The sequence below is a fragment of the Trachurus trachurus genome, assembly GCF_905171665.1.
Source record: "Trachurus trachurus genome assembly, chromosome: 4".
Classification (NCBI taxonomy): Eukaryota; Metazoa; Chordata; class Actinopteri; order Carangiformes; family Carangidae; genus Trachurus; species Trachurus trachurus.
Window position 1 is genome coordinate 16,717,606 of NC_139898.1, and position 23,728 is coordinate 16,741,333.

At 43.0% G+C, this 23,728-nt stretch overlaps 1 protein-coding gene across 8 annotated transcripts in view; it reads right to left on the reverse strand.

Annotated features, from left to right (window-relative positions):
* Positions 1 to 23,728, reverse strand: part of osbpl9 (oxysterol binding protein-like 9) — a 30,986-nt gene that overhangs the window by 2,354 nt on the left and 4,904 nt on the right. For 2 of the 8 annotated variants that reach the window (XR_014595331.1, XM_083970253.1), the window contains exons 3-23: positions 23,212 to 23,290; positions 14,948 to 15,024; positions 10,991 to 11,086; positions 10,388 to 10,435; positions 9,140 to 9,169; positions 8,993 to 9,043; positions 8,381 to 8,419; positions 4,899 to 4,992; positions 3,995 to 4,099; positions 3,150 to 3,309; positions 2,801 to 2,913; positions 2,540 to 2,658; positions 2,273 to 2,358; positions 1,986 to 2,166; positions 1,480 to 1,567; positions 1,208 to 1,318; positions 1,055 to 1,118; positions 821 to 961; positions 628 to 706; positions 426 to 517; positions 167 to 302 (exon numbers count right to left, since the gene is read on the reverse strand). Coding sequence is in view for 7 of the 8 variants with exons in the window: in XM_083970253.1 (XP_083826379.1) it covers positions 167 to 302; positions 426 to 517; positions 628 to 706; positions 821 to 961; positions 1,055 to 1,118; positions 1,208 to 1,318; positions 1,480 to 1,567; positions 1,986 to 2,166; positions 2,273 to 2,358; positions 2,540 to 2,658; positions 2,801 to 2,913; positions 3,150 to 3,309; positions 3,995 to 4,099; positions 4,899 to 4,992; positions 8,381 to 8,419; positions 8,993 to 9,043; positions 9,140 to 9,169; positions 10,388 to 10,435; positions 10,991 to 11,086; positions 14,948 to 15,024; positions 23,212 to 23,290 (1,989 nt within the window). In the remaining variant the exon portion in view is untranslated. Of the gene's footprint in view, positions 1 to 166; positions 303 to 425; positions 518 to 627; positions 707 to 820; positions 962 to 1,054; positions 1,119 to 1,207; positions 1,319 to 1,479; positions 1,568 to 1,985; positions 2,167 to 2,272; positions 2,359 to 2,539; positions 2,659 to 2,800; positions 2,914 to 3,149; positions 3,310 to 3,994; positions 4,100 to 4,898; positions 4,993 to 8,380; positions 8,420 to 8,992; positions 9,044 to 9,139; positions 9,170 to 10,387; positions 10,436 to 10,990; positions 11,087 to 12,094; positions 12,309 to 13,464; positions 13,929 to 14,947; positions 15,025 to 23,211; positions 23,291 to 23,728 lie in introns of those variants that run through there. The other 6 variants (XM_083970254.1, XM_083970259.1, XM_083970255.1 and 3 more) reach the window with 6 other exon arrangements.

Consider the following 23,728-nt stretch of genomic DNA (forward strand, 5'->3'; position numbering starts at 1 on the left):
TTTGCTCATGTCATTATACTATATTCAGATTCAGTCATTTGACATAAAAAAAAAGACAAGAACACAAAGTGATTGATGGAGGAAAAAGATGCACGGGAATGTGACAATATTTAATGAGTGTGTGGTCTCTTATCACACAGTATTTATGTTCTTAAGGTCGACTCACCCTGGTCTCCCACTGCTGCTCGTTCTCCTTCCTCTCTCTTGCTTCGGCTCTCTGTTTCTCCTCCAACCGGTGTTTGGCTTCTGTTGCTGCATCGATGTCTCTCAGTTTCAGGTTCAGCGTTACATCTCTCCACAATCTGATGGATCGAGGAGTTAAAAGTCAAATACAGGAAATAACAGGAAGGTATTTTGCCTAGTGAAGCATTTTGTTTCTGCATCCTTTGTTAAACTGCTAGGGTTCACACAGTTTCATTTCTCACCTCCGGGATTCATACTCGAGCTGGTCTTCCAGCTTTCTCACTTTCTTCTTGATGATACCCATCCTTTTAGTGTCTATGAACACGGTGTTCTCCTAAAAACACGCAAAAAGCACATTCATTCATTTTTTAATGTTTTTATTTGCTGTTAATCTACCCTCCAATAGCCAAAGAAAACAGAAAAAGAAATAAATATAGGACTCACTCCAGTTGCCCACTTGGCATACATCACTCCGTTCCACTCTCCTTCAATGGAGCAGAAAGACTTCTTATCATTAGGTGGACTGCAAGAGAAACAGAAAGAATCACAAAACACTTAATTAAACAGGTAACAGTCTTTTTTATATAATCATTCTTTGAACTAAAATGTGTGCATTGTGCAAACATTTTTTCCTTACAAAATCTCAGCGGTGATCCTGTGCTTCTTTCCTCCGTAGAAGGGTTTAGTGTGGAACACGATGTTGGCACTGTAGCCTGACTTGGAGCAGGAGATGTTACACTCTCCACCCAGCTCCACCCACGGCACAGTCAGAATCGACCTGCACAGACACACAGTTCTCAGGTCAGTGAAGCAGACAGTAAGAATAGAGTGATTATGACACAGACGAACACAGGGAAGCAACAATACACACCTGCCATATCCATTAGGGAAGGTGAGGATGTAATGTTCATCATGCTCCAAACACGACACGCAACCTAAAACAAAAAATAAATCATTACTTTACACCCCAAAAGTGTGTATAGATGTATACTTTGTGTGTATGAGGCAGACCCCTTTTGTGTACCTTGGCCAATGTTGTGGACACCTATGGACATGCCTAGGAACTTAGACTTAGTCCAGATGTGAGCGTTGAACTGGATCTTCTGACTTAAACACTCTGCGTAGAATGCAGAAACTACAGAAAGACGACAAGATGCAAATATTTCATTTACATTTTCAGGATGAAGAGATCTTATAACTGTAACTGAGTTTTCTTGACCATACATAGGAAATGGTTTGAGCAGCGTTGTGTAATTATTCAGACAGAAGTGTGTGTGTGTGGGGGGGGACACTCACTGGGTGGGTGGTGAGAGACCTGCTCTGCCACAAAACACACACTATGGGGTGAAGACCCGGGCACTGGACCGTCTGACACCGTCTCCTGCTGCGTAGTAGAAAGTAAAGGATTAAGAACAGATTCAAAAAGATCCTTGTTACAGTCCTACAAATGATGTAAGTTTGTAAACAAAAAAGGGGACAGGTGTGGTGTGTTGACATAAAACACCAGTTCCAACTCAAAAAGAACAGAGTTTGTCAAGTTAAAGTGTTTGCAAATGTGACTTTTCTTGTATTTCCAGTTTACTTGTACAAGCGAACATGAAATGTCTCCATGTTCTTTCCAGTGACAACTTCAAAGTAGACAAACCTTTGCATCTGACCACTTACCTTTATTAAACATGGTGGTTTGCAATAAAGACACTAAGACTAAGACACTAATTAAAAATGATCTGTTCTGGATATGTAAAAGTTGTACTATGTGTAACATTACTACTGACTTTGACTGAAGAGACACGTGGTCTCACCGTGGGTGGGGGGGGCTCCTCTGGCTCACTGGGCATATCCCAGTGGCAATAGAAAACTTCTCCCAGGATTGGATTGTAAGGTTTCTTGGCCACTGAGCCTTTCCTCCCTGCGTGGAAGGCTGACAGGTACCACTTCACCACATGAACCATGCGCTCCCGAGCCTCTGGCTGCTCAGCAATACTGTTGGAGGGCACAGATCACAATATTTTAAGATACTGAACATATCTAAATATCTTGTCCAAACAACTGCTTTCAGACAATTCAGAAGTTGTTGTGCAGTCCGTACCTTACAAATAAGTCAGGATGTGCAAAGAAGTCTGCATACATTTCTAACAAAGACCTCCTCTCTAGGATAAAGGTAGGCAGGACCACCTGTGAAATATAACGAGGAGAAAAACTGTAGTTGCGTGGGTTGCTCAAAGGAAACAGCTTGCACCGATCATATTAGTGAATTGAGACGGGAAGGACTGCAGGGAGAGAAAGGCAGACAGAACAAAGACAGACACTGGACTGGAGTCATGCGAGCGTCAGGACGCTGCTGAGAGCTCCTCACCTTTGTGAGATCCATGCCCAGACGAACTTGAGAGAGCAGATGCATGATGACGCTCTTGTGCTCCTCCACAGACTCGCCTTCACCGTCATCATCGCGGTCATCGTGGCTATCGAATGGATCTGAAGACAACAGTAGAGGACAAGTCATATATGGCTGTAAGAATATTGTTGCAATGATACTGTGGTAAACCTAGAGCTTAATGTTTAGGAAGCAACATTAGCTGTTATATATTTGTGTGTCTTGTTAGCTTTCCTTTTTTACCTGCATCTGTCGTACCATTGGACATGGACGAGTTCAGGGACTCGGTGGTGTCTGGTCGTTTTAATGCCGTTTCTTCATTAGTGAGGGGTGTGGCAGCGGCAGGTCCTGATGGACTGAGGGCAAGAGGAAGAGACAGGAGCAGAGAGAGGGCAGGGGAGATAAGGAGATAAATAATAAGTGAGGTTTCACTTTCAAACTTCTGTGAGCAAGGCTGCAAACGCAGCCTGATTTCTATTCATTCTAAGCAGCGTTTTGCCACCGAAGCCGCTAAACGCTATAATTACACTGAAGCAATAGAGCCACTCTGTGCAGCGCTGGTTGCCTGGAGGCTGGGTGATGCTATACTCACTCTATGCAGTGTTTGGGGGAAGTACTGCTCTGGTAAAACTCATCAGCATCGTAGAACTCGTCCTCGCTGGAGGAGTAGGAGAAGTCTGGCACCGTGTGCGAGGGGATGGGGATGTGAGCTGGGGAAGCAACGCCACTACTGGGGCCTGATGGGCCACTCCCTGACAGAAAAAATAAAAAAATAAAACATTGTGTGTGATGTCAGTGTTCTCTTGCAGTGGTTTCCCTTTGATGTGCCAGATCCAGTAAATGCAGCTTCTTCTTTTTTTTTAATACAGCAAACAGGTCAAGATGATCAAATCAACATTATGTTCTTCAAATAGAGCACTCATTTCTGAGCCCAGTCCAACAGACCATGTACAGTAACCTGTCTTTAACATATTGATAGCTTCCTCTGCAGAGCGTATTGACGATGCACTCAAGCATGCAGCTTGCCTCTTTAGTGCGCAGCGCAGCGTTTTAGTACTGCTGCCTCAGCAGAGAGGACAAGCAGGCAGGAACCTCTGCTGTCTCTTGGCTTTTTGATTTACATTATGCTCATGGACACAACTCTGGGTTGAGGAAACACGGTAACAGCTAATATAGTATTTCTAGTTAAGTTCTTGTGAGGTGTTTACATTTCAGTAGTTTTATGTAGCTATTTTCAAAAGCACCTACAGTAACACGAATAAATGGCATGCAAAACAAGGAAAATAAAGGAAGCTCCTAATATATATTTTTGTTTTTTTGTAACCTTTACATAAGAGGAAGTGACAATTGTTCTGTGAATTGCAAGCATAACAACTAATAGTCTTTCCTGTTAGTGCTTGATGTTTAACTGGCTGTTGAAGTGAAGTGGACTTTCACCTGTGCTGTTGGGAGTTGGGGTCTGCAGACTGCCCATCACTGTGACAACAGGACCAACAGGTAATGTGGAGGGTCGTTGGTCTGATTTACACACCTGAGAAACGTCTTTAGCAAAAAGACAAAGCAGGCGAGTTGGTACTGAAGTCTTAAAACCACATTAAAACCAGCAAACCTGTCCCATGTGGCACAGAAAATGATGTGAGACGCTGCAGACGGAGGCTTCACCTGAGTGGGGGATTACACAGTCTGAGAGACTGAAATTAGAACGGCCTACTTTGCTGTGTTCATTTCACTGCGTTTGTAAACAGTCGAGTCAAATTCATCCGACCAAAATAGCAAGAAAGGTTTTAGCCTGAGATAATTTATTCTATACTTAGCAATTTATTTACTGCCTAAAGAATAATTATACTGAAGGATAGGAATCTGCTTCAGCACAGAAAAACACTAATCTGTTCATTTTTGGATTATTGTGCAGCTGGTCCTTGATGTACATCTTTAACAATCAGGAACTCAGCTGGAATCGATTTACCTTCAAAGAGTGAAAGAACATTTAGTACCTTGAATGACAGTATCATACCAGAGCTTGTTTCAGGTTTCACCTCCCTGGCTTCAGCAGTGGAATGAACCAGTGAAACTTAAATTTCATTGTGGGGTGGAATTTTGACTAATTATAGTAAAATAGCAAATAAAAAAGCTCATTTGAGACATTTCTGTGACCACATAAACTGTGTTGCATAAATTGTAAACATCAGCTGGATGGGAAAAACGATATGGACAACAGGGGGGGCTATAGATCACCTCCGAGTACATTACACAACCAAAGCATCCTCTCTGGGGGATGCTGCTCTGTGAAGTCTATGAGACTGTGAGACACAATAATGCATCAAGCACACGAGTGTAGTACCTGCTGGTAGTGTGGTCTGTGTTGGCATCGTGGTGTTGACTACAGGGGTATCCAGAGAGGGCTGGTAGATCCCATCCACTGGGTTGATGGTGCTCTGGAGGAAAACAAAGACAACATTGACATCAATAACTACAACAACTTGCCTCAAAGTGATATTACACACTTGCTCTAACAACAGCACACAGACATGACTGCAGCTTCCCAGTCTGAAGACAGCAAGTGTCTTTAGTCATATTGGAAAGCACCTACTTATTTCTGAATATCCAGAGATAATATGACTAATTTATTCAAGCAACATCTAACCCAAATGCACCCACTATGGAACACCACTTCCTTTCACATCCAAGCCAGATGTCAATGTAGGCTCTCACCCCCATCTGGGTAGCTTCACAGTTTGTGAATTGGTTATAGATCAGCTTAATGCTATACCTATGTGACACCATGAAACAATATATGCGCCATCCACCATGGGGAAATCAATGTCCTCTAATTCCATTTCCTGGAAAGAGTGGTGTTGCCAGGTTTCATTAATCCATTCGATATGAAACCAACAATAATGCCGGAAACCCAAATGCCAGCAGTACCACCAGACAATAACTAACAGCGCCTCTTGAACTCTAGGCAACCTTCCCGTCTAAGATGGAGTTAATTAACTCCGCTGGGCTGCAGACTAACTGTGTAACATGTTTAAACTCTCTGGCTCTTGATTTCCCTATGGGAAAAATCAGTGGGGACGCCCTTATCTGTAGTGGCTTGCCCTCATCGGTACCACCTTAACATCATCTATCCACTGTATTTGAATTCAGCCACAGACACAACTGACAAAACAGCCTGTTGGCTTGGTCTAATGGGGTCACTGGCACCAATGACCCAGCTGACAGGAACACCAACAACAACACGAGCAAACAAAGCAAACTGAGTGAAACCTTATCGACCCTTACTCCCCAACTATTCACCCTTGGGGCTTTTGGTTCCACTGAAAATAGATCTAGTCATTGTGGTGTTTTATCCTTTTTCAAAATTGACCAATAGCTCAGTGTTTTTTTTTTCCTTTACATATTTTCTATGAGGTTAAGGTCAGTTGAAATGAGCAGGAGCAGTGAGTCACGACAGTCACAGCATCCAGGCTGTGAGGGTGAGGATACAGTGACAGGAGTTAACAACGAGGTTGGCCTGCAGTACCAGAAAGCCTCCACAAACCCATGATGCAACACTCATCCAATACATAAAAGATAATGACCACAGTGAACAAGCTAGGATGTCACTGTGATCTGCTGTCATTGCTTTTCTGAATGTGCCTTTTTCCTCCAAATCCTTCTTGCAGCTATGAAACTTTTCCCAAGCCGCCATCTGTTTTTTATGTCGAGATAATTGCTATCCACATTTGCCAATGGTCACCAGAAGGAAAGCTGTGATCAGAGGTAGAAATTATTCTGCAGAGATGCTTGGTCTGATATCTCAGCTCCATTTGCCCTTCTGTTCTCTTTTATCTTTGAGCTTCTTGCCTCTTATCCCCTCCTTTCTACCTCCCCCTCACGCTGCCCGATGCTTGTCCACGTGCCTCTGCGAAAGTAAGGCGAGGGCAACTAATTATAGCTGATTACAGAAATATTGGCCTGTCATGGTGGGACCAGCCCGTGGCCTTGCAAGGCGGAGATGAAGCAAAAGCGGGCGGAGGGAAAGAGTTACAGCTAAAACTGGCTTTAAGCACTGTGTCATGATCAATATGTTTTTTGTTTTTTTAGTGAATGTAATATTAATGTAGCAGGTAGCTCAAGCAGTAGTGCAAACTTAAACCAATCACAGCACATAAATTATTCTGACAGATAATACTGTAGACTTCTACTATGCTTGGTTAAATGATTCCTGCACTTTACAGCAGCAATTCCCCTGGCGGTGCAGTGCTTGACAAGGTCAATCAAACATACTGCTAATGTTTCAAGTGAGGTCTGCAGTGCATTTCACTTTTGCTCCACATCATAGATGCAAAGGCAACGTGACAGACATCTACACATTTACTTTTGCACAAAGCTTATGCCGTATAAAAACATGTGCAGTTAGATGTGTAGACGGAGCTTATGTGGTGCTATTAATACTACGTAATACTGTACTTAATGACTATGAGATTAAGTCCGCTATAAGAGCAAGAGCAGGTCTATGAGCTGTACGGCCCCTGTGGGATTCTTGCCTCAAGGACCCACACAAGAGGTTGTCCATGAGTTAGTCCATTACCTGTAATCTGCAAATCACATTACCACCCACTTTCCAAAGCATCAAGAAAAGTTTTAGATTGATCTTAGACCTTCCAGAAAGAGGCTGGAGGCCATAAGGGCCTGTATACACTGTCTAAATATACGGTTCATTTGCTCTTCAGTCTTCACTTTTCTGCCGACTCCATTTCCCACTCCACATCCCCACATCTTCTCTTTCTAGCCAACACCTAAACAGCCTTGTAGATAAGTGTAATGTATCACTAATTCAGTAAATATATAAACCACTCTCCATTTTAGTGTTTTTATAAAAGTGGTATTCAATTTGCACGTAAATACAGTTGGGACTGTTTGAGAACAGGCTCACAATTCAAAGTACCAAATCTACACACTGTATGAGCAACACGCAAACATGGACATGCGTGAAAAGATGTCTCTGGTTGTTTATTCCATTTAAAAATGTGGCTGCTCTCACATCACAAAAACTAACCATCCTCAAACTAAAAGGGTTCCAGCCAGCAATACGACATGTTTTCTGCATCCATCTAATACATGCTTCAGTGCTTTGGGTTGATATTAAAAAACATACTGGAAGGAGACAAAGAGCAATAGCTGCATAAAAGATAAGAAATACACGTTTTTTTTTTTTTTTTTTAAAAAGGCTACGGTAAAGGCTTTGGAGAGTGGATGACGTAACATAAATTATATGTAATTTAGGTGAAACATGCAGAACTCCTGGTTTGGCCTTTGACATGGGGAGGGGACACCTGCAGAGCTGGTTCAGTGGTCTCTGAACTACTAGTGCTCAGTAGTTCAATAAGCAGGCAGTGTGGACACAATAAATCAATGGTGAATTAGTTGAATCTAATTAGTGGGTGAAGTGAAGTGTAACATCCTCTCATATGCAGGCATGCAAACACACATGTATAGTCTATGTACACATACATAATCTGCATTGTCTGGAACAAAGTTTGCACATTCACTCAAACAAATGTTCTATCTTGATGAAGGAATGAATAGTTCCCAACAATTGCAAAGAGCATGTAAGTCCCAGATGAAATCAGTAGATCATCAACTTAATTAAGAGGATAGAGGTGGAAGACATGAGGGGAAAAAAGCTTGAGATAGAGCTTATCTCCAAATTAGACAGCATGCACTAAAGAGATCTGATTCATCTGCTTTTCTACAGTGGAGAGTAAATTAAGTGAGAAAAGAAAGTTAGCAGTTTGTTTGATTTTAATTTTTGTCATGGACAGAGAATGTCAAACTTACTATAAGTCCGTTTGCGTGTTGCTGTTCGTTACTTTGGTCCTTAAAATTTTGAGAAGACAACGTTAGACTATTTGTATAGTATGGTTCAAGAGTCATTTCATAAAAGCATCCTGAGCATCTGCGGCATAAAGAGCAATGAGACCCATCCCTCTCACCACATGGAGCTTTATAATATTCACCCATTTGCCACATGCAGTAATCCTTTCATCACATGGTAAAATCCCCTGTCATTTTGTTCTGTATCAATATCACAGGATTGCTTCATTGTGCCAAACTGTAAATCTACACATTTTCCTTCAGTCTTAGTCATGAGTTTAAGTGTGAGTTAGAAGTATCACCTAAGTCTCACCTAAAACCCACATGAAACAGAAATGATTGCTCCACTTCCTTTCAGAGGGCTGAATGGAACATGTGATGAAACGAATACTGGGCTACACCCTCCTCAACCAGCGGCCCAGATAGCGACTGTAAGCAGGGAACTATCCCAGAGACACACTGACGCTAACACACACAGTGCACAGTGCTGATGTGGCCCTCGTATGAACAATGATGGTGAAAAGGCAGACCAAACTACAGAGAGGTGACTCAAACATGTGCTCATATCGTGTTTACCTTGGCAATTTGCAGCAGTACAATACAGTGCTTGATGGACTCTACCATACTCTGAAAGAGAGAAACAGAAAGGAATTCATAAACTGAGAATGCACAGCCAAAGTGAAAGACAGGAAGGAAAATGTGATGTGCCAAGTTCTGACTTACACAAGTAGTCTCTTTCAAATTTTCAATTTTCTGTAAAAAGGAAACAAAAAAAGGGAAAGAAGTTTGTAAAATCCAACAGCAATTCAAAAAACAAACACAAGCTTTAAAGCAGAGACGATGATTCAGCCTATTGAAGAGCTGAGTTAAAGAACAACTGGTGGAAAATATCAATGTAATAATCTCCAACTGGATGGAGGCAGCATTTTTAATGTTCTGTGTACAATTTCCCATGGTGAAGAGACTGGTGACCATGACAAGTCGGGGTGGGGAAAAAAGAAAAACAGTGTTAATCTCAGAGAGAGGAAGTACACCGCATAGCTTCTGGTAAAAAAAACCAAAAAAACAAGAGGCTACACTAATACGCCCTGAAACCCAACTGCTTCCTCTAGCAAAGCTAAATACCTCTACACTCTTATTGTTTTACTCATTTAAGCTTAGCTGGAAAAAAGGTTTGGTGTCCTGAGAAGTCCCGAACACCTCGAAAAACAATAAACACAACTGTACTGTTAATCTCTAATCAGTTAGGAACTACGGACAAAAAAACAACTATAATATATATTCATATATAATATCAATATTCAGTATAGCTGATGGGATAGTGGCATTAGTCTGTTAGAGCTCAAGCTACTAGTTGGCAGACAGAAAATTACTATCAACTATTATATCAAACTAAAAGCAAAACCTGTACTCTCATACTATGCACTTGCATGTGAGGATTTTCTGCTTTTGTCAGTTTTACATGATTGTAGCTTTGAATTTCTTTGTGGGATTTAGTGTCATTAGGGCTCTGGATGGTTTTAACAGGAATTACTTTTGATATTATGAAGATAAAAAGGTTGATCAGGAAAATAATCTGAATATTCACTTCTGATCAGAAGTCTGTCAGTCATTCAGTCAGTGGAGAACAAGGTTTGATGGGACTGGTGCCTGAACATTTTTGCACTGTCACGGTAAAATATAATAATGTTATATGTGATATAGATTTATAGATTTAAATTACTGCCTCACCACAAATGTTGAGAAACAAGTCACTAGTCACACTGCTACACCTTTTTGAAATATTATGATGGGTTAAAACCGACAAACACTTCAGTCTATCATCTTTCCTACACTGACACTTATCATTGTTCTTTTCCCTGCTCTGTGTGTCAGCCTCTTTCGCCTGCTGTTAGTCTCGACACTAATGACAGTGAGAACAGGGTCCGGAGAGCATAGACACAAGGACAGAGCGGCTTCGCTGGTACTCACTCTACGTGATTCATCTTCTTTGCAGTCCTTGATCTTCTCATCAAACAACTGTGTGAGAGTGACAGAGAATGAGAGATGAAAAGGGAAAAGAGAGATGGAATATGAGCTAAGATGAGTCCGCAGTGAAATGAGTATAGAAATGATAAGAAGGTGAATACTGTACAGATGATGTGGCTTGATATAATGTGGCATCTTTGCTCTGAGGAAGGGCACTCGCAGTGTTGTCATTACGATTTTTTGCCCGAGACAATATGCTGCTGCCCCGTCTAATATGTGGTTTTCTGTTTTATCACCAGACTACCACAAATCTACTTTTTATTAGCTTCTGTTCTGCTGTTGTAAGAGCAGCAAAGATATACTTACAAGAATAGACATAAAAGGAGGAAGGTCAGGGCAGAGATTTAAATGCAATGTCATCTACAGTAATATGATTCCATGTGCCATTTTTATCATAGGGATGCATTTTAAGTTGCAGTTTGGAAATATTTTCAGAAGGACTATATTACCATATTGCATCCTATAATCATGAACACCAACATTAAGCAGTGAATCAGTACAGATGAAATAATAAGGACAGATAGGTTTCTCAGCGTTGAGTCCTACCTTTAACTGGTCAATCAGAATCTGTAGGTAGGCATCGGCTTCAGCTAGCTTCTTATCAAAGTCTTGAACACTGGGAACAAATCCTGTCTCGGCCTCCTGAGGATGAAGAAACAAACACAGCTGAGTATCACTGCAGTCCTAACCAAATGTCCATGCCAAACTCCATGCTGGCATTTGCATATTCAAAGTAAAATACACAGATACTCGTAATAATAATCCCAAGCCATGTATTCACATATTATCCATTCAGTTAAAAATAAAAGAGACCAGAGTCTGTCACCTCCGGGGCAGGTAGGCTTTGTAAAAATGTTGCACAAAATGGTGGACAGAAACATCAACAGTTCAGGAGAATCTTCCAGCAACGTACTGTACCGGGGGAGATATGAATACTATTGTTTAAAGGCTAGCCTACATGAAAGGGCAGCAGGTCTGTCTGTCTGCCTGCCTGACTGGAGGCCAGTGGATTTCAGGCTTCGACAAAACTAAAAATCAGGAAACTCAAGGATGGAGAGAATTTAGCTTCTGAGAGAGCAGCATGTGTAAATCAGCTGAGGTGCACTGAAAATTCATTGTTTGCTAATTAGCTCCCCTTGCTTGACCCATTAGACACACACACACACACACACACACACACACACAACATTACATTACATAATATCCATTAAAAGGTAATTATTAGACTATTGGCAGAACAGATGTGAGCAGGCATCTGTCTGCACTCACCCAAGCCCACAGGACCATCCGGTTGGATTTGACACAAAACCAAAAGCAGGAAAATGGGCAGATAAATGCACACTCCACCCAAAAAAAAGAAACTCTCTAAAAATCAGCCCATATTTAATGCTGAAGCCTGTCAATAGTGTGTATATTCATCTCCGGTAACAGAACAATAACCTCTCTGCGTCAAGCCAGACAAATCAGTCAGATGACTAACACAGAGTGTGTCAGAGCAATTTACCGCTACACAGCAGTTACTCTGACATGGAAAAACACAGGTCGCCATGAGAAAGCAGAGATAGTAAAATAGTTAAACCCATGTTGTTTGGAATCAAACGTTAGTCTTGTTAGTAACTCATGCTCTTAGTAATCCATGCTGTGTGCTACCGCTGCTTTGGACTTGCTGCGCTCCACAGTCCTGCTGTGTCCCGACTTTGAGGGCAGCTTTCTTCCTGCTACAGACGATCTCATGGGGACGTGAAGAAAAGCCATTAACAGCTAAACGCCGACTGCAGCTGCCCTGCTGACGTTTAAACGCTACAAAAACATGCCAGCTTTATAGAGAACAAAGTCTGGGTTAACAGCAGCCATCAAACTTACAGTTAACTGGCCAAACTTCCTCAAAGGATCAAAGGTGCTTTCACTGTCAGACTGAAAAACATAGCTGGCCACACGAGGGCCTGAGTAAAAAAAAAATCTAAATAGAAAATAATGTTAACTGAGATGTGAATGTTGATATGTTGCAGCACTTTGTCTCTATGACCCTGGCTGGACTGGCAAAGTCATCCCAGTGCCAGTGTCTTGTCTGTTTTTTGTTACTTACTTATATTACACTAGAAATACACACACACAACAAATCTGTTATTCCTCCAGAAAGGCATTACATCATGACCATTTTATTTGTGACTCACCAAAATAAGGCAAACACATCTACAGGCACTATTAATCTCTTTTAAACTTCATCATGACAGTGGGGATTAACTCCCATAAACACACCCACGTCATCACAGTATTTACAAATACACATAAACAACCCATGACTTGTGTCTGTCACGTCTGAGTGATGGAAGAGCTGGATCTAAATATTCTGTGTAGATGCATCTAAAGGGCAGCAGTATTAACCACAGGGTTTGTATACTCTATATAAGACTCTTACCCTGCTTTACTTTATAACTGCTCATGTTTGCCTTATAGGCCCTACCACTCCATTATTACATAACAAACAGTACCTCGTGTTTGGTCAACAAACAGAATAGACAGGAAGTGTGTGTTTTTTTTAATTTCTAAACACAGCAGATAAGTTTGGAAGCAAGGAGTCAGAGGCAGGTGGCTGGTTTATAAACAGTCACCACACCACCACCACGTCATGGTGCTTCACTCCTTCACTGATCCTGAAATATTCCCAGACGTCTGCAGCTCCTCTCCCACTCATCCCCTCCACAGAGAACGTGTGTGTGTGTGTGTGTGTGTGTGTGCCTTGGTGTGACATAGTGGGAATAATTTTGAGCAGCCTGTTAACTATCCCACGTTCACACTCACAAACCCACCCGACTACCCCAGACTCTACAAACAACACTGCTCTTGCACCCCCCCCCCCCCCACCCACCCACCCCTCACTCCTGTTTCTATTTGTCTTTCCACGCAGTGTGACCCACTTTAAAATGCTGATGCCCCAGCAGCGCACTGCAGCCGTTTTAAGTTCTCCTTGCTGTGGTGCAGTGCCGTTTTGTGTGCGTGTGTGTGTGTATTTTACTTACTGGGTGCTTCGCTCCAATGGACATGCTGCGTTAAACCTTGTATATCTCTCCCATCAGGCCATTCAGCCTGACACAAGATTGTTTTCTCTTTCTCTGCCCTTGTAATTCTGCCTTTTTTCTCTCTCTACAGCAATAAACCACCAGCTCTGGTGAAGTTAGCGTTCTGTCTCCCTCCTCCCCTCCCTCCTCCTCCTCCTCCTCCTCCTCAGAGAAACAGAAAACAATCTCTTCCTCTTGCTCTTCACTGCAGTCTGCCGATAAAAAACCCCACCACAGCAGCCTCCAGACTGTGTTAGCTGGGAAGCTAGTCTGGCTACAATATATCCTTCGGCAGCAGTTATCAGCTGAGCGTTTGGTATGAGGCAGACAGAGCTGAGTTAATCCAGGACCCTCCCCTGGCAGGAAAGGCACACTTCCTCTCATGCAGGCAGAAAACACACAAAGCAGCAGCAAGTGCTAACAGGGACAGGCACTAACAGCCACACCGATTGGCTGAGGCAGCCTAGGCAGATGTTTGGTCGATCAAACAAGCAGCTCTCCGACTGGCTGCCGCTGGGTCACATGATGCTATGACAGCAGCTTGCTAACACCAAGTGTGTGTGTGTTCATCGTGCAAGCAGGCACACGTAGCGCATCGGAGGGATTTGCCACATAGCGAGGGAAGGCATAAAAAGGAAGGAGGGAGGAAGAGCGAATGAAAAGGCTGGTCATGAGGGTGAGAAGGAGGAGGAAATGGGTGGGAACAACTGCACACAGATGACGACTGTAGGGGACAAGGAGGAGAAAGGTATGGTCTAGAGAAGGAACAGGGAGGAGGGTTGGGCAGGGAAACAACTGGAGGGCAGGAGAAGCAGGAAAAGACTGACTGAGACACTTGAGACGTCTCGACATTTTGAAAAAAAAAAACAGACGCATAAACACGAGGGGACAGAGACACTGCCAGCAAGTCATTAGTTTAACAGTCTTTCCTTGAGACTAAAGATCTCATAGTAGTTTGAGCAACACACTGCTGTAACATCCCCCATTTATGATAACAACATAATGTTATCATGAACGTTTAGCTGAGATAACACTTGAGATGCAAAGTCCCTTTAGTGTCATCATATGGGTGTTGTGGTGTCACACTGTGCATGATTTACAGGGTATGCAAATACATGGAATCTGGGCTTCAATAAAAAATCCCACAGCGAACGCTTTGATATTTAGGCAACACACATTATATGTTTTTAAGGATTTCACCAATCCTGTTTTTTTTGGTGACATTAAATCTGTCTGAATTCACCTTTCAGGTATTTTAAAGGATAACATGTTTGCTTAGGAAAATAGACAGTAAATGGTGAAACCACCAGGACAGATACTGACAACTCGGCCCTACAGCAAAACCACTTTTTTCTTGTTAACATAACGGATGGATTGAACGCGCAGATCCATGTGCCTAAATACACACACTTATATACACACAGATGCAAATATGGTGACATACCCGGAGTTGGAGGGTGTGTCGGAGGATAGTTCCCTCTAAGGCGTGGATCCACTTCTCCCGTTCGTCTGCATCTCGGGCTGAGGGCAGAAGCACACAGACACACCCCAGTGAACCACAGTTTCCATCCAGACACCGTCAGTGCCCATTACAACTGTGTTACAAGCTAATGACACCACAACACGTGTGAAATGACACGAGTTCTGGTGAAGCTGTCATGAAAACTGTGCAATCCTCTAGATGAGACAGTTTGCTTTATATTCATAATACTTTTATTTTTCTAACGTCATGTTTTTGGCTGAAGAATATAATGTAAATATGTATGCACATTTCATATAAGCATGACAAAAATCTGAGAGGGACAACAGTAAATAAGAAAATAAAAAAGACACTTAGATCAGTATATAATAACTTGATGGCTGCAAATCAAATGCAGAAAGATGTATGGAGACATAAGTGACAGTGTGACAACAAATGGCTTTAAAGGAACATTTCTTGCATTCTGGGAAAAATGCTACAGCCAGCAGCTGGTTTGCTAAGCTTAGCACTGGAGAAACACAACTAGCATGGCTCAAAGGTGTGAGCAGTGAGTATACAATAAAAGTCTTCCCACCAGCACCTCTGACGTTCACCACACATGTTATATGTTGTTTAATCAGACCATATGAAAACCTAAGTGCAATAATGACACACTGTCATATTTCACGTGGCAAGGGAAAACTCACCTGGTTGCTGGGCAACCTCATGTTGCAGAAAAATAGTGTCTCTGGCCAAGAAAAAGTCCAGCACATTATCCTCCTGCCCTGCCTCATCCTGGAAGAAGCCTGGCTCGCTGCTCTCAGCCATGGGCTAAACTAAACTAACCAGGCAGGTCCTATCTTGTCCTATCAACAATAATTTGTTTAATCTAATGTTCAGCAAGAGAGCAAACAGGTGAGATGCCCAAAATCTTGAACTAGAGTATATGGTGTATTTAAAGGATTCATGTCACGCAGAATCTACTCTCAAATACAAAAACACTGTGAATATTATCAAGCACTCGTATCTTTGGCAGGTGAAAGAAGTACTCAGCGTCCTCAGATTGGATATCCTGATTCCTGAGTCAAGGCTCCTTGAAGTGACAGAGCACTGGCTCTTGCCTGGTTTTCACATGTAGCTTTTGGGGTTGGAGTGTGAAACAGAGCAGGGTGAGGCTGCGCCCTCAGAGCAAAGACAGAGAACAAACAGGCTGCCAGCAACATTAAACAATGATCCATTACAGGCCCTGACACGTGTAACACACACAGCCTGCAAACGATACATACACCATTTTTGGTGCCAATAGCATCGGGGATACAATATTTTGTCCTCTGTCAGGACACAGACTGGACTGAACTGGACTCCATCCTGTCACTGTTGTGTTTTCAAGCATCAAAGGTTTTCAGTTCTTGTATGACAAGGAGCTTTACTTCTGCTTTCCTGTGCATGTAGATTGTGGCCACCAGAAAAAAACTACAACTCTAAAAGCTGTGAAAGAAGAAGTTAATAAGATATATGCCATTGAATTAGCTGGCAAACTATATCCTGTGGAAGAGTCATTTTTCATTGAGCTGGAAACAAGACAGTGCAGCAGATGAACGGCCGTGCTAGCGCAGAGACCGAGCACTGCTACGGCAGAAAAGCTTTTAAAGACATTAAACGGCAGCCGAGGCTCAGGCCAATCCACTCAGACAGCGCCTCACTGCCCTCTCACTTTCCCCACAGCCAAACAGACTCTCCAGAGGAACAGACTGTGGCTAATGTTGTTTAGCTGTATTCATGACAGAAGAGAGGGACCGTAGTACCAGGGCCGCTCAACAAAAACAAACACTAACTGTACCAACTATGTCGCAAGTCCAATCTCCGTCCTAGTCTGTGGCTCACATCTACCCTGTAATGTCCCCCCCCCCCCCAGGTATGTGTGAGAAGTTAATCAGTTAGCCAGTGGGCCAGTTTGACAGTGGGTGTCATCTGACACGAGCCTCCACCGTTAACCTACAGTTACATATTCAAACAACAACCGAGTTATTTGTCCTTTAAACATTGACTTATCATGATAGGCAGCGGGGGAGTAGGACACGGTCTACTCCAATCTGATCACAGGTATACAGTAGGTGTTGCTCTCAAGTTAACACTTAGGAGTCTGAAGCTTGTAATCATAAGGTGGCTAATGCTATATAACAAGACTAGATCAAAACCATGTATGTGGCTGGACAACCTGTGGTCAATACCACATTTTATAGCCACCATGTCATCTGACAAAATCATGAAACACATGAGACATCAACGACTGAGCTATGATTTCAGATGCATTTGTCACACTGTCTTTACATTGTTTTTTCAGGCATTTGCCTTTATTGCAGTCATTGTGAGGAAGAGAGGTGGTAAAAAATGGAGCGAGAGAGAGAGGATGACACACAGCAAATGGCCACAGGCTGGACTCAAATCCCTGGCCACTGGGGGCAATGACGAAGTCTGAAGCACATGCTCAACCAGGTGAGCTACTGTGGCACGTGCATTTCCTCTTCTAAGATTTTATATTTTTTTGTGTCTCACTCAGTTCACAGCCTCCATTTAATGTAATGTATGTAGAAATGTAGAAGTGGTCTTAGCTATACAGAGCTGTGTTCTGTTCATCTGTCATCCTTTAGTAATAATGATAGGTATAATGAAAGTAATGCACTGGAAGCTTGTGTTGGATCAGCACTCTGCTGCAAAGTGGTAGAAGTACCATCACTCAGTCAGTCAGGGACATACATGATTATCGGCCTGACCCCGCAGTTGCAGTTCGATCAAAGAAAAAAAAAGGGCCCTGGTGGAACTGGAAAATGTTTTTTCCATGAGTTGAAGGTATCAGAATATTATGTCACTCGTTTTCTTTACTGGGAGATAAGAAAATGAGCCGATCTTGCTGGATTCTGAGTTTAAAAGGTTAACAGGGCTTGTTACGTGTCTTTATCCGTTTATCAAATTTACTAGTAGAGCCAAAGGGACAGAAGTCTAAAAGTCACTATGTAAAAATGTTCTCCTATAACTGCCCAAACCCAACATTAACACACTCTTTGAGTTTCATGATGCTGTTGCTGCTGCTATGTGTAATGCAATAACAGAGGAAGGTGTGTCGACTAAATCTTATTTACTGTAGGCTCCGATACTTCTCCGCAAGAGAAAAACAAAGAGGCACACTGGGCCATAGGAAGAACAAGCACATCCAGTTGGTACTGTATCACACACCAGTAAACTCCAACCAATCCACCCACAATCATGTTCCTGGTGATTACAGACAGACCCTGACAGACTGGGTCTGAAGACTAGTGAAGACTAGTGATAGATAGAGCGAGCACAATTAACTCCAAAGATGCACACTCAGATGGTGACGCCAAATAAAACACAGAGCATCCACGTAGTCCACATTGACAGTGGAGGTCACTCTATATCCAGCATGGGGAAGTGATGCCAGACAAATCCATTTGTTATCAAAAGCTGTTGATGTAATTCTCATGATACAACACCTCTCACAAACACTAAAGAAAACCTGCTATGGATGATATAATGGATATTATGTTTGAAAAACCTACCTTAAATGCCATGGTCAGAAACAAAAAAGGTCAACTTAAACTGACAGTGTAGAAGTAAACAAAACCGTCACAAAGACAACATTTGAAAGCTAAGTCACGTAGTACTCCACATTTTGAAACCACAATAACAAGAGTCTCACATAATTGCAATGATCCATTTCCTCTTCTCTTCAGCCTTCAGAAGTCTCTTGTGCCTGAATTCTTTCAAACCATTTATGTAACTAGCATGTTAACACCTTGGCTGTGTTTTTCAGTACATTTTCCCTTTTGAATTCAATTTAGCATGTTTGTGTGCAAGCAAATCACGGGGAAGTGACTAACTTCCATGTATGCCGATACCACGTCATCTCTTCTATCTATTGTTTGAGTCATTTCATGTTTTTTTTTTTTTCATATCTTTAGCCATTATATAGTTTAACCTGAAGGAATGGGCTGGCAGGAACTGGGGTGTTAAATTGGACATCTTGTTGTTTAGTTGGACTTGGGCCAAGGATAATTATGATGTATCTTTAACTCCTTGGCTATTTTATACTTTTTTTTAACACTGGTGAAACATGAAAAGGACAACCCATGTGGGAATCATGAATGAAAAGTAAATGTGAATATTTGCTTAGCAAGTGTGCGCCCCTAATTTTTCTGCTTGTGCTCCTAAAATTTCAAGTGAGGGGCCTCTGTGCTTCTTGTGAAGAAGGTTGGTCTAGGGCCCTGATATATACAGTATATATATATATATATATATATATAAGCTATTGAGCTAAAATGCTAATATTTAGGCTATATGTAAAAATTAATAAAAATTATGAACAGATGAAAAAAATGCAAAATTGTTGCATGTCGCCGCAAGAGCCTGGTGGGTCCTGGTCTGCAGTGGAGACACGGGTGCCAAGAGGGCCGAGTGAGAACTATACATCAATTAAGCCACGGGTACAGGTACTTATCACATAAACAGCTAAAATTGCCATAATACATAAGTAGACAAGGACAGATGGTCATAATTTCCATGTAGAGCATGTACAGCCACTAGACAGGCAAAACTAACACATAAAGCTTAACCAAAAGATTTCCTCCCATCTCAGTCAGACAGGGTATCCATCTCAGATCTCCCCTCACATGCTCAACAACCTTTCCCCATAACTCTGCTCCTCCTTTCTCCAAAAGGCTTCCGTCAATTATTCATTCCTTCTTTCTTTTTTGCTTCTTCCATATTGGGACAAGCTGATGAAATATTTTAGTGCATATTCCAGTGGGAGGACAGAGGGTCTGATGCTCTGGATTGCCACTTGCCACTACTGTGACACTGTAGCTATATATGCACTGCAAAGAAAATGTACAAATTCTACAATTAACTTAATCTGAGGTCAATAAAATAATATATTGGCGGGAAAACTAAGTATCTGTTTATTGTTGTCAATAATCAACACACATTACTGCTTTGGACTGACAAGGACACATGATATCTGCACTTGGGAACAACAATGATTTTGGTGTGAGGGAGGACCCTGGAGAGAGGTTACAAGGAGGACAACATGAGGGGGTCTCTCATCCTGTACTAATGCCCTGGGCAGGCTGGACACCCTCACAGAGAGGCAGGAGAAGATGAGAGATTGATAGCTACTGTAGATAAGAGAGGGAGAGCACGAGCCGAGAGGGGAAAGAGGAAAGGGGGGAGCTAAAGGGCTCTCAGGCATCTCTGATGCACCGCCGGGGGAGAGGACCTGATAAATAATGGATGCTTCTCTAAATAGAAAGACTGTACAGAGCTCCACTCCAGGCTAGCACAGTGGCCGACTGGCCGGCCGGCCGGCCAACACAGGGCTGCACTTCTACCTGTGAGCTGGGCTGCCCCCTACATGATCGCGTTTTGCGTCATACACAAAAAACACTCTGATAAATGAGCAACGTATTGGCAGAAGTTATGGTTATTAGAAATGTAAACTGTGGGCAACAGCATGATTTTTTTCTCCTGTGCTTTTCTTTATCCGCCCTAATCTTGACAGTGATGTTCTACCCATCACACATAGTCAGGGAGTTCTGCCAAGCAGACACATTCAGACAATGTTGTGAATCCTGGGGGACTGACTGCATAACATGCCGAGATCAGGATCGTTTTACAGTAACATCCTGTGCATGTCTTGATATCCAGGCTAACCGCTGATGTACCGGGACTCTCATGTTCGGCACATATTTAGTGCTTATTTTCTGCCCGTTTATGGGGATACATGAGATAGTACAGTGCTCCACTGGGTATCTGGAGAGCAGCTGTGTCTTTCAGTGAAATCTTGTCTTTCTCACAAAAAGATGATCATGAAGGCTCAACTGCGATGCACTGGTTCAGCATGCCCTGTGCAAGGAGGATACTCTGCTTTTAAATGTGATGATTCCTACACTGCTGCTTTCACTAACCTCGACATGGCAGATTCTGTCATCTGTGGTGCCTTTTATTCAAGACCCCGCCAGAAATTAATGTCACTCTTTGTCTGCATTGATGAAGGTTTTGAATAATGCTCTGCACTGAATTCACCTAGCATTTGCATACATTGTTGATTTTTTTTGCTCTCTCACAGATATATAATTGTCTCAGAGTCGGGTAATTCTGTTAATATCACACCACAACTTAAAGCAGAAGTAAGCGATCCGGTCGTTTTGGCTAATGCTGCGTTCCAGGTAGGCTTTTGAAACCGTAAATTACAGCTTCAAGTCACAACTTACGATTTTGTAGCGTTCCAGGCAACCCACTCGTGTTTTTCCGACCTGTTTTACCTGTGAAAGTCACTATAACGGCCACTCGTAACTTCTGACCCGTGAAGTCGTACCAGTTCAGATCGAACTGGTACGACTTCACAGGTCGGAAAAACACGAGTTACGAGTTTCCTTGAACGCACCATAACAGTCCTCGTCCCTACGTCACCACATTCACGGCGTCCCTTGGCTGCACACACAGCCCTGCATGCCGTTCTCTCTCCTCATTGGATAAAAACTGTAGGATACGATAAATGTTTTCTCCTCGGCTCAGAGCAGAGCAGAGGGACTGGGAGACCCATGTTTCAGTCCAAACACTCTATGTAAGTGATTGCTGTCGGAAGATATAACTATTTAAGACTTATATTAACACAAATATATCACTTACTTCTGCTTTAAGAGTACAAAATTTAGCAAATGTACCTTTCACCCAGCCAAAGTCAAAACCTCATACTCAGATTAGTGTAAATTATGATCATGACATTTCAGCTATAATTTATGGATGAACACATCCCTGTGAAAATATGTTTACAATTATCACCTTCCTGAGGAAAGAAAAAGGATTACATCACTGTTTAGTCAAACCAGCAAAGCCAGTGAATAACAGGACAAACACAAGTAACAAACATCCTTCTCTGAGAAAGCAAACTCAGTGTGCACTGCACATACACTTGACGAATATAGGACACCGAACACACTCTCCCCCTCTTTAGTAATTCCTCCCAGCTGACAGCCTCTAAACAGTCTCCTGCACACTGCCCTGAACTGTCCTTGAACCTCGATAACAAAACCACTTCACCGGTGTGTTACAGAGCGCACTGCTCCACCCTGGCTCTACATCCCAGAAGACAAACAAACAACGCTTCCTTCTCGATCCTTTCGCCCCGGACTGGCATGCATGCGGATGAGACGTGCAGCGGTTTTCTCCTTACCCTTGCGTTTGTAGAACCACAGCATACAGCTTCGGAACACAGACATGGGAGAGGGCATGGAGGAAGTGTGAGGGGTGGGGGGCCCATGGACTGTGGCTGGTGACCCTCGAGAAGGAGGTGAAGGGAGGGAGCTGGTAGTGAGGTGTGGGGGGGTCTGGTGTTGTCAGGATGGATACAAATGGACAGATGGGAGGACAGAGATGAAGGAAAGGTGGAGGAGGTTAGTGAAAGACCTGGTGAAGTAATAAGAGTAAAAAAAAAAAATGTCTGCGTTGTACTGGACAGCTCACTGTCAAAAAGGAGGGAAGAGTTGGCAGGATGGGAGGGGGGGGGGGGGGGGGGGGGGGGGGGGGGCGACGCTGTAGGTGAGAGCCAATCCTGTCCCTATGGAGTGACTGGTTGTCAGAGAGCAAGTGGCGACAGCAGTGTACCGAAGGGCGAATAGCGGCAGCAACCAGAGGAGACCTGAGCTCAGCTTCCAGCTCAGCAGTATTCCCTTTTTATTCCCAGAGGCTCAACTGCACACAAGCAGCACAATCTTCCTCCTCAGCCACAGTCGAGAGGGCCGAAGAAAAAACAAAAAACAAAAAAAGCCTTACTTGCTTGCTCTGTTCCAGAGGAAATCTAGCTTGCAGTGGAACAAATCTTGTTTATCTATAGAAATACATGTCAGTCCAACTTCACAGAGCTTGGAGAGCTTCCAGAGGCAGGGAGAAGAGACTCAGGATGCGCAAAGCATGCTTTGACATTGTGTAGATGTCTGTGTGCATGTGTTTCCTGGCATTAGAGCAGACCACTCCAAGTCTTTAAAAAGGTGGGGAGGGTAAGAGGAGTGAGTGTGAGTGCGAGAGAGAGAGAGGAAGGGAGAGAGAGCAAATGAACAGCAGAGAGGGATGCAAAGGGATGATAGAGAAAGAAAAGCCAGTAACACAGACAGGACGGGGGGCGGGTGGGAGGCAAGAAGAGCACAACATTTAAAGAAAAAAGGGGGACATCTCACCTTGGAAATGGAAAGTCTTCTGGTCCACAGTGATGGTGAATGTGCTGTCGTCCTCGTCATCAATGCCGATCACAGCTCCCTAGGCAAACAGAGAGAGAGGGAGAGAGAGAGAGAGAGAGAGAGAGAGAGAGAGAGGGGAAAAAACGCAGGCAGTCAGACAGCGGGACACGTCATACTCTACTTTCCATTTCTATCCTCATGCCCTCCACATGTGCCTGCAGTCCCCCGACTCTGTTGTGTCTGCTGTAAATTCATCTCCACACCTTACTCTCTCTTCCTCAAAATCTCCATCCTCTTTTGCCTTATCTCTTTCTCACAAATACTCCTGCTCCTTTGTCAGACACACACACACATATATATGAGTGCAGCCTTTTGGAACATGGTAAAAAAGAAGGGAGGGGAGGAGGAGGAGGTGGGATTTGGGAGAGCGAAGGAGGAGAAAGGCAGGGAAGGGTGGAGAGAGAAACAGACACCGGGGACCAGGCAGCAGCTAGGAGCCAACTGCAGAGAAATGGCC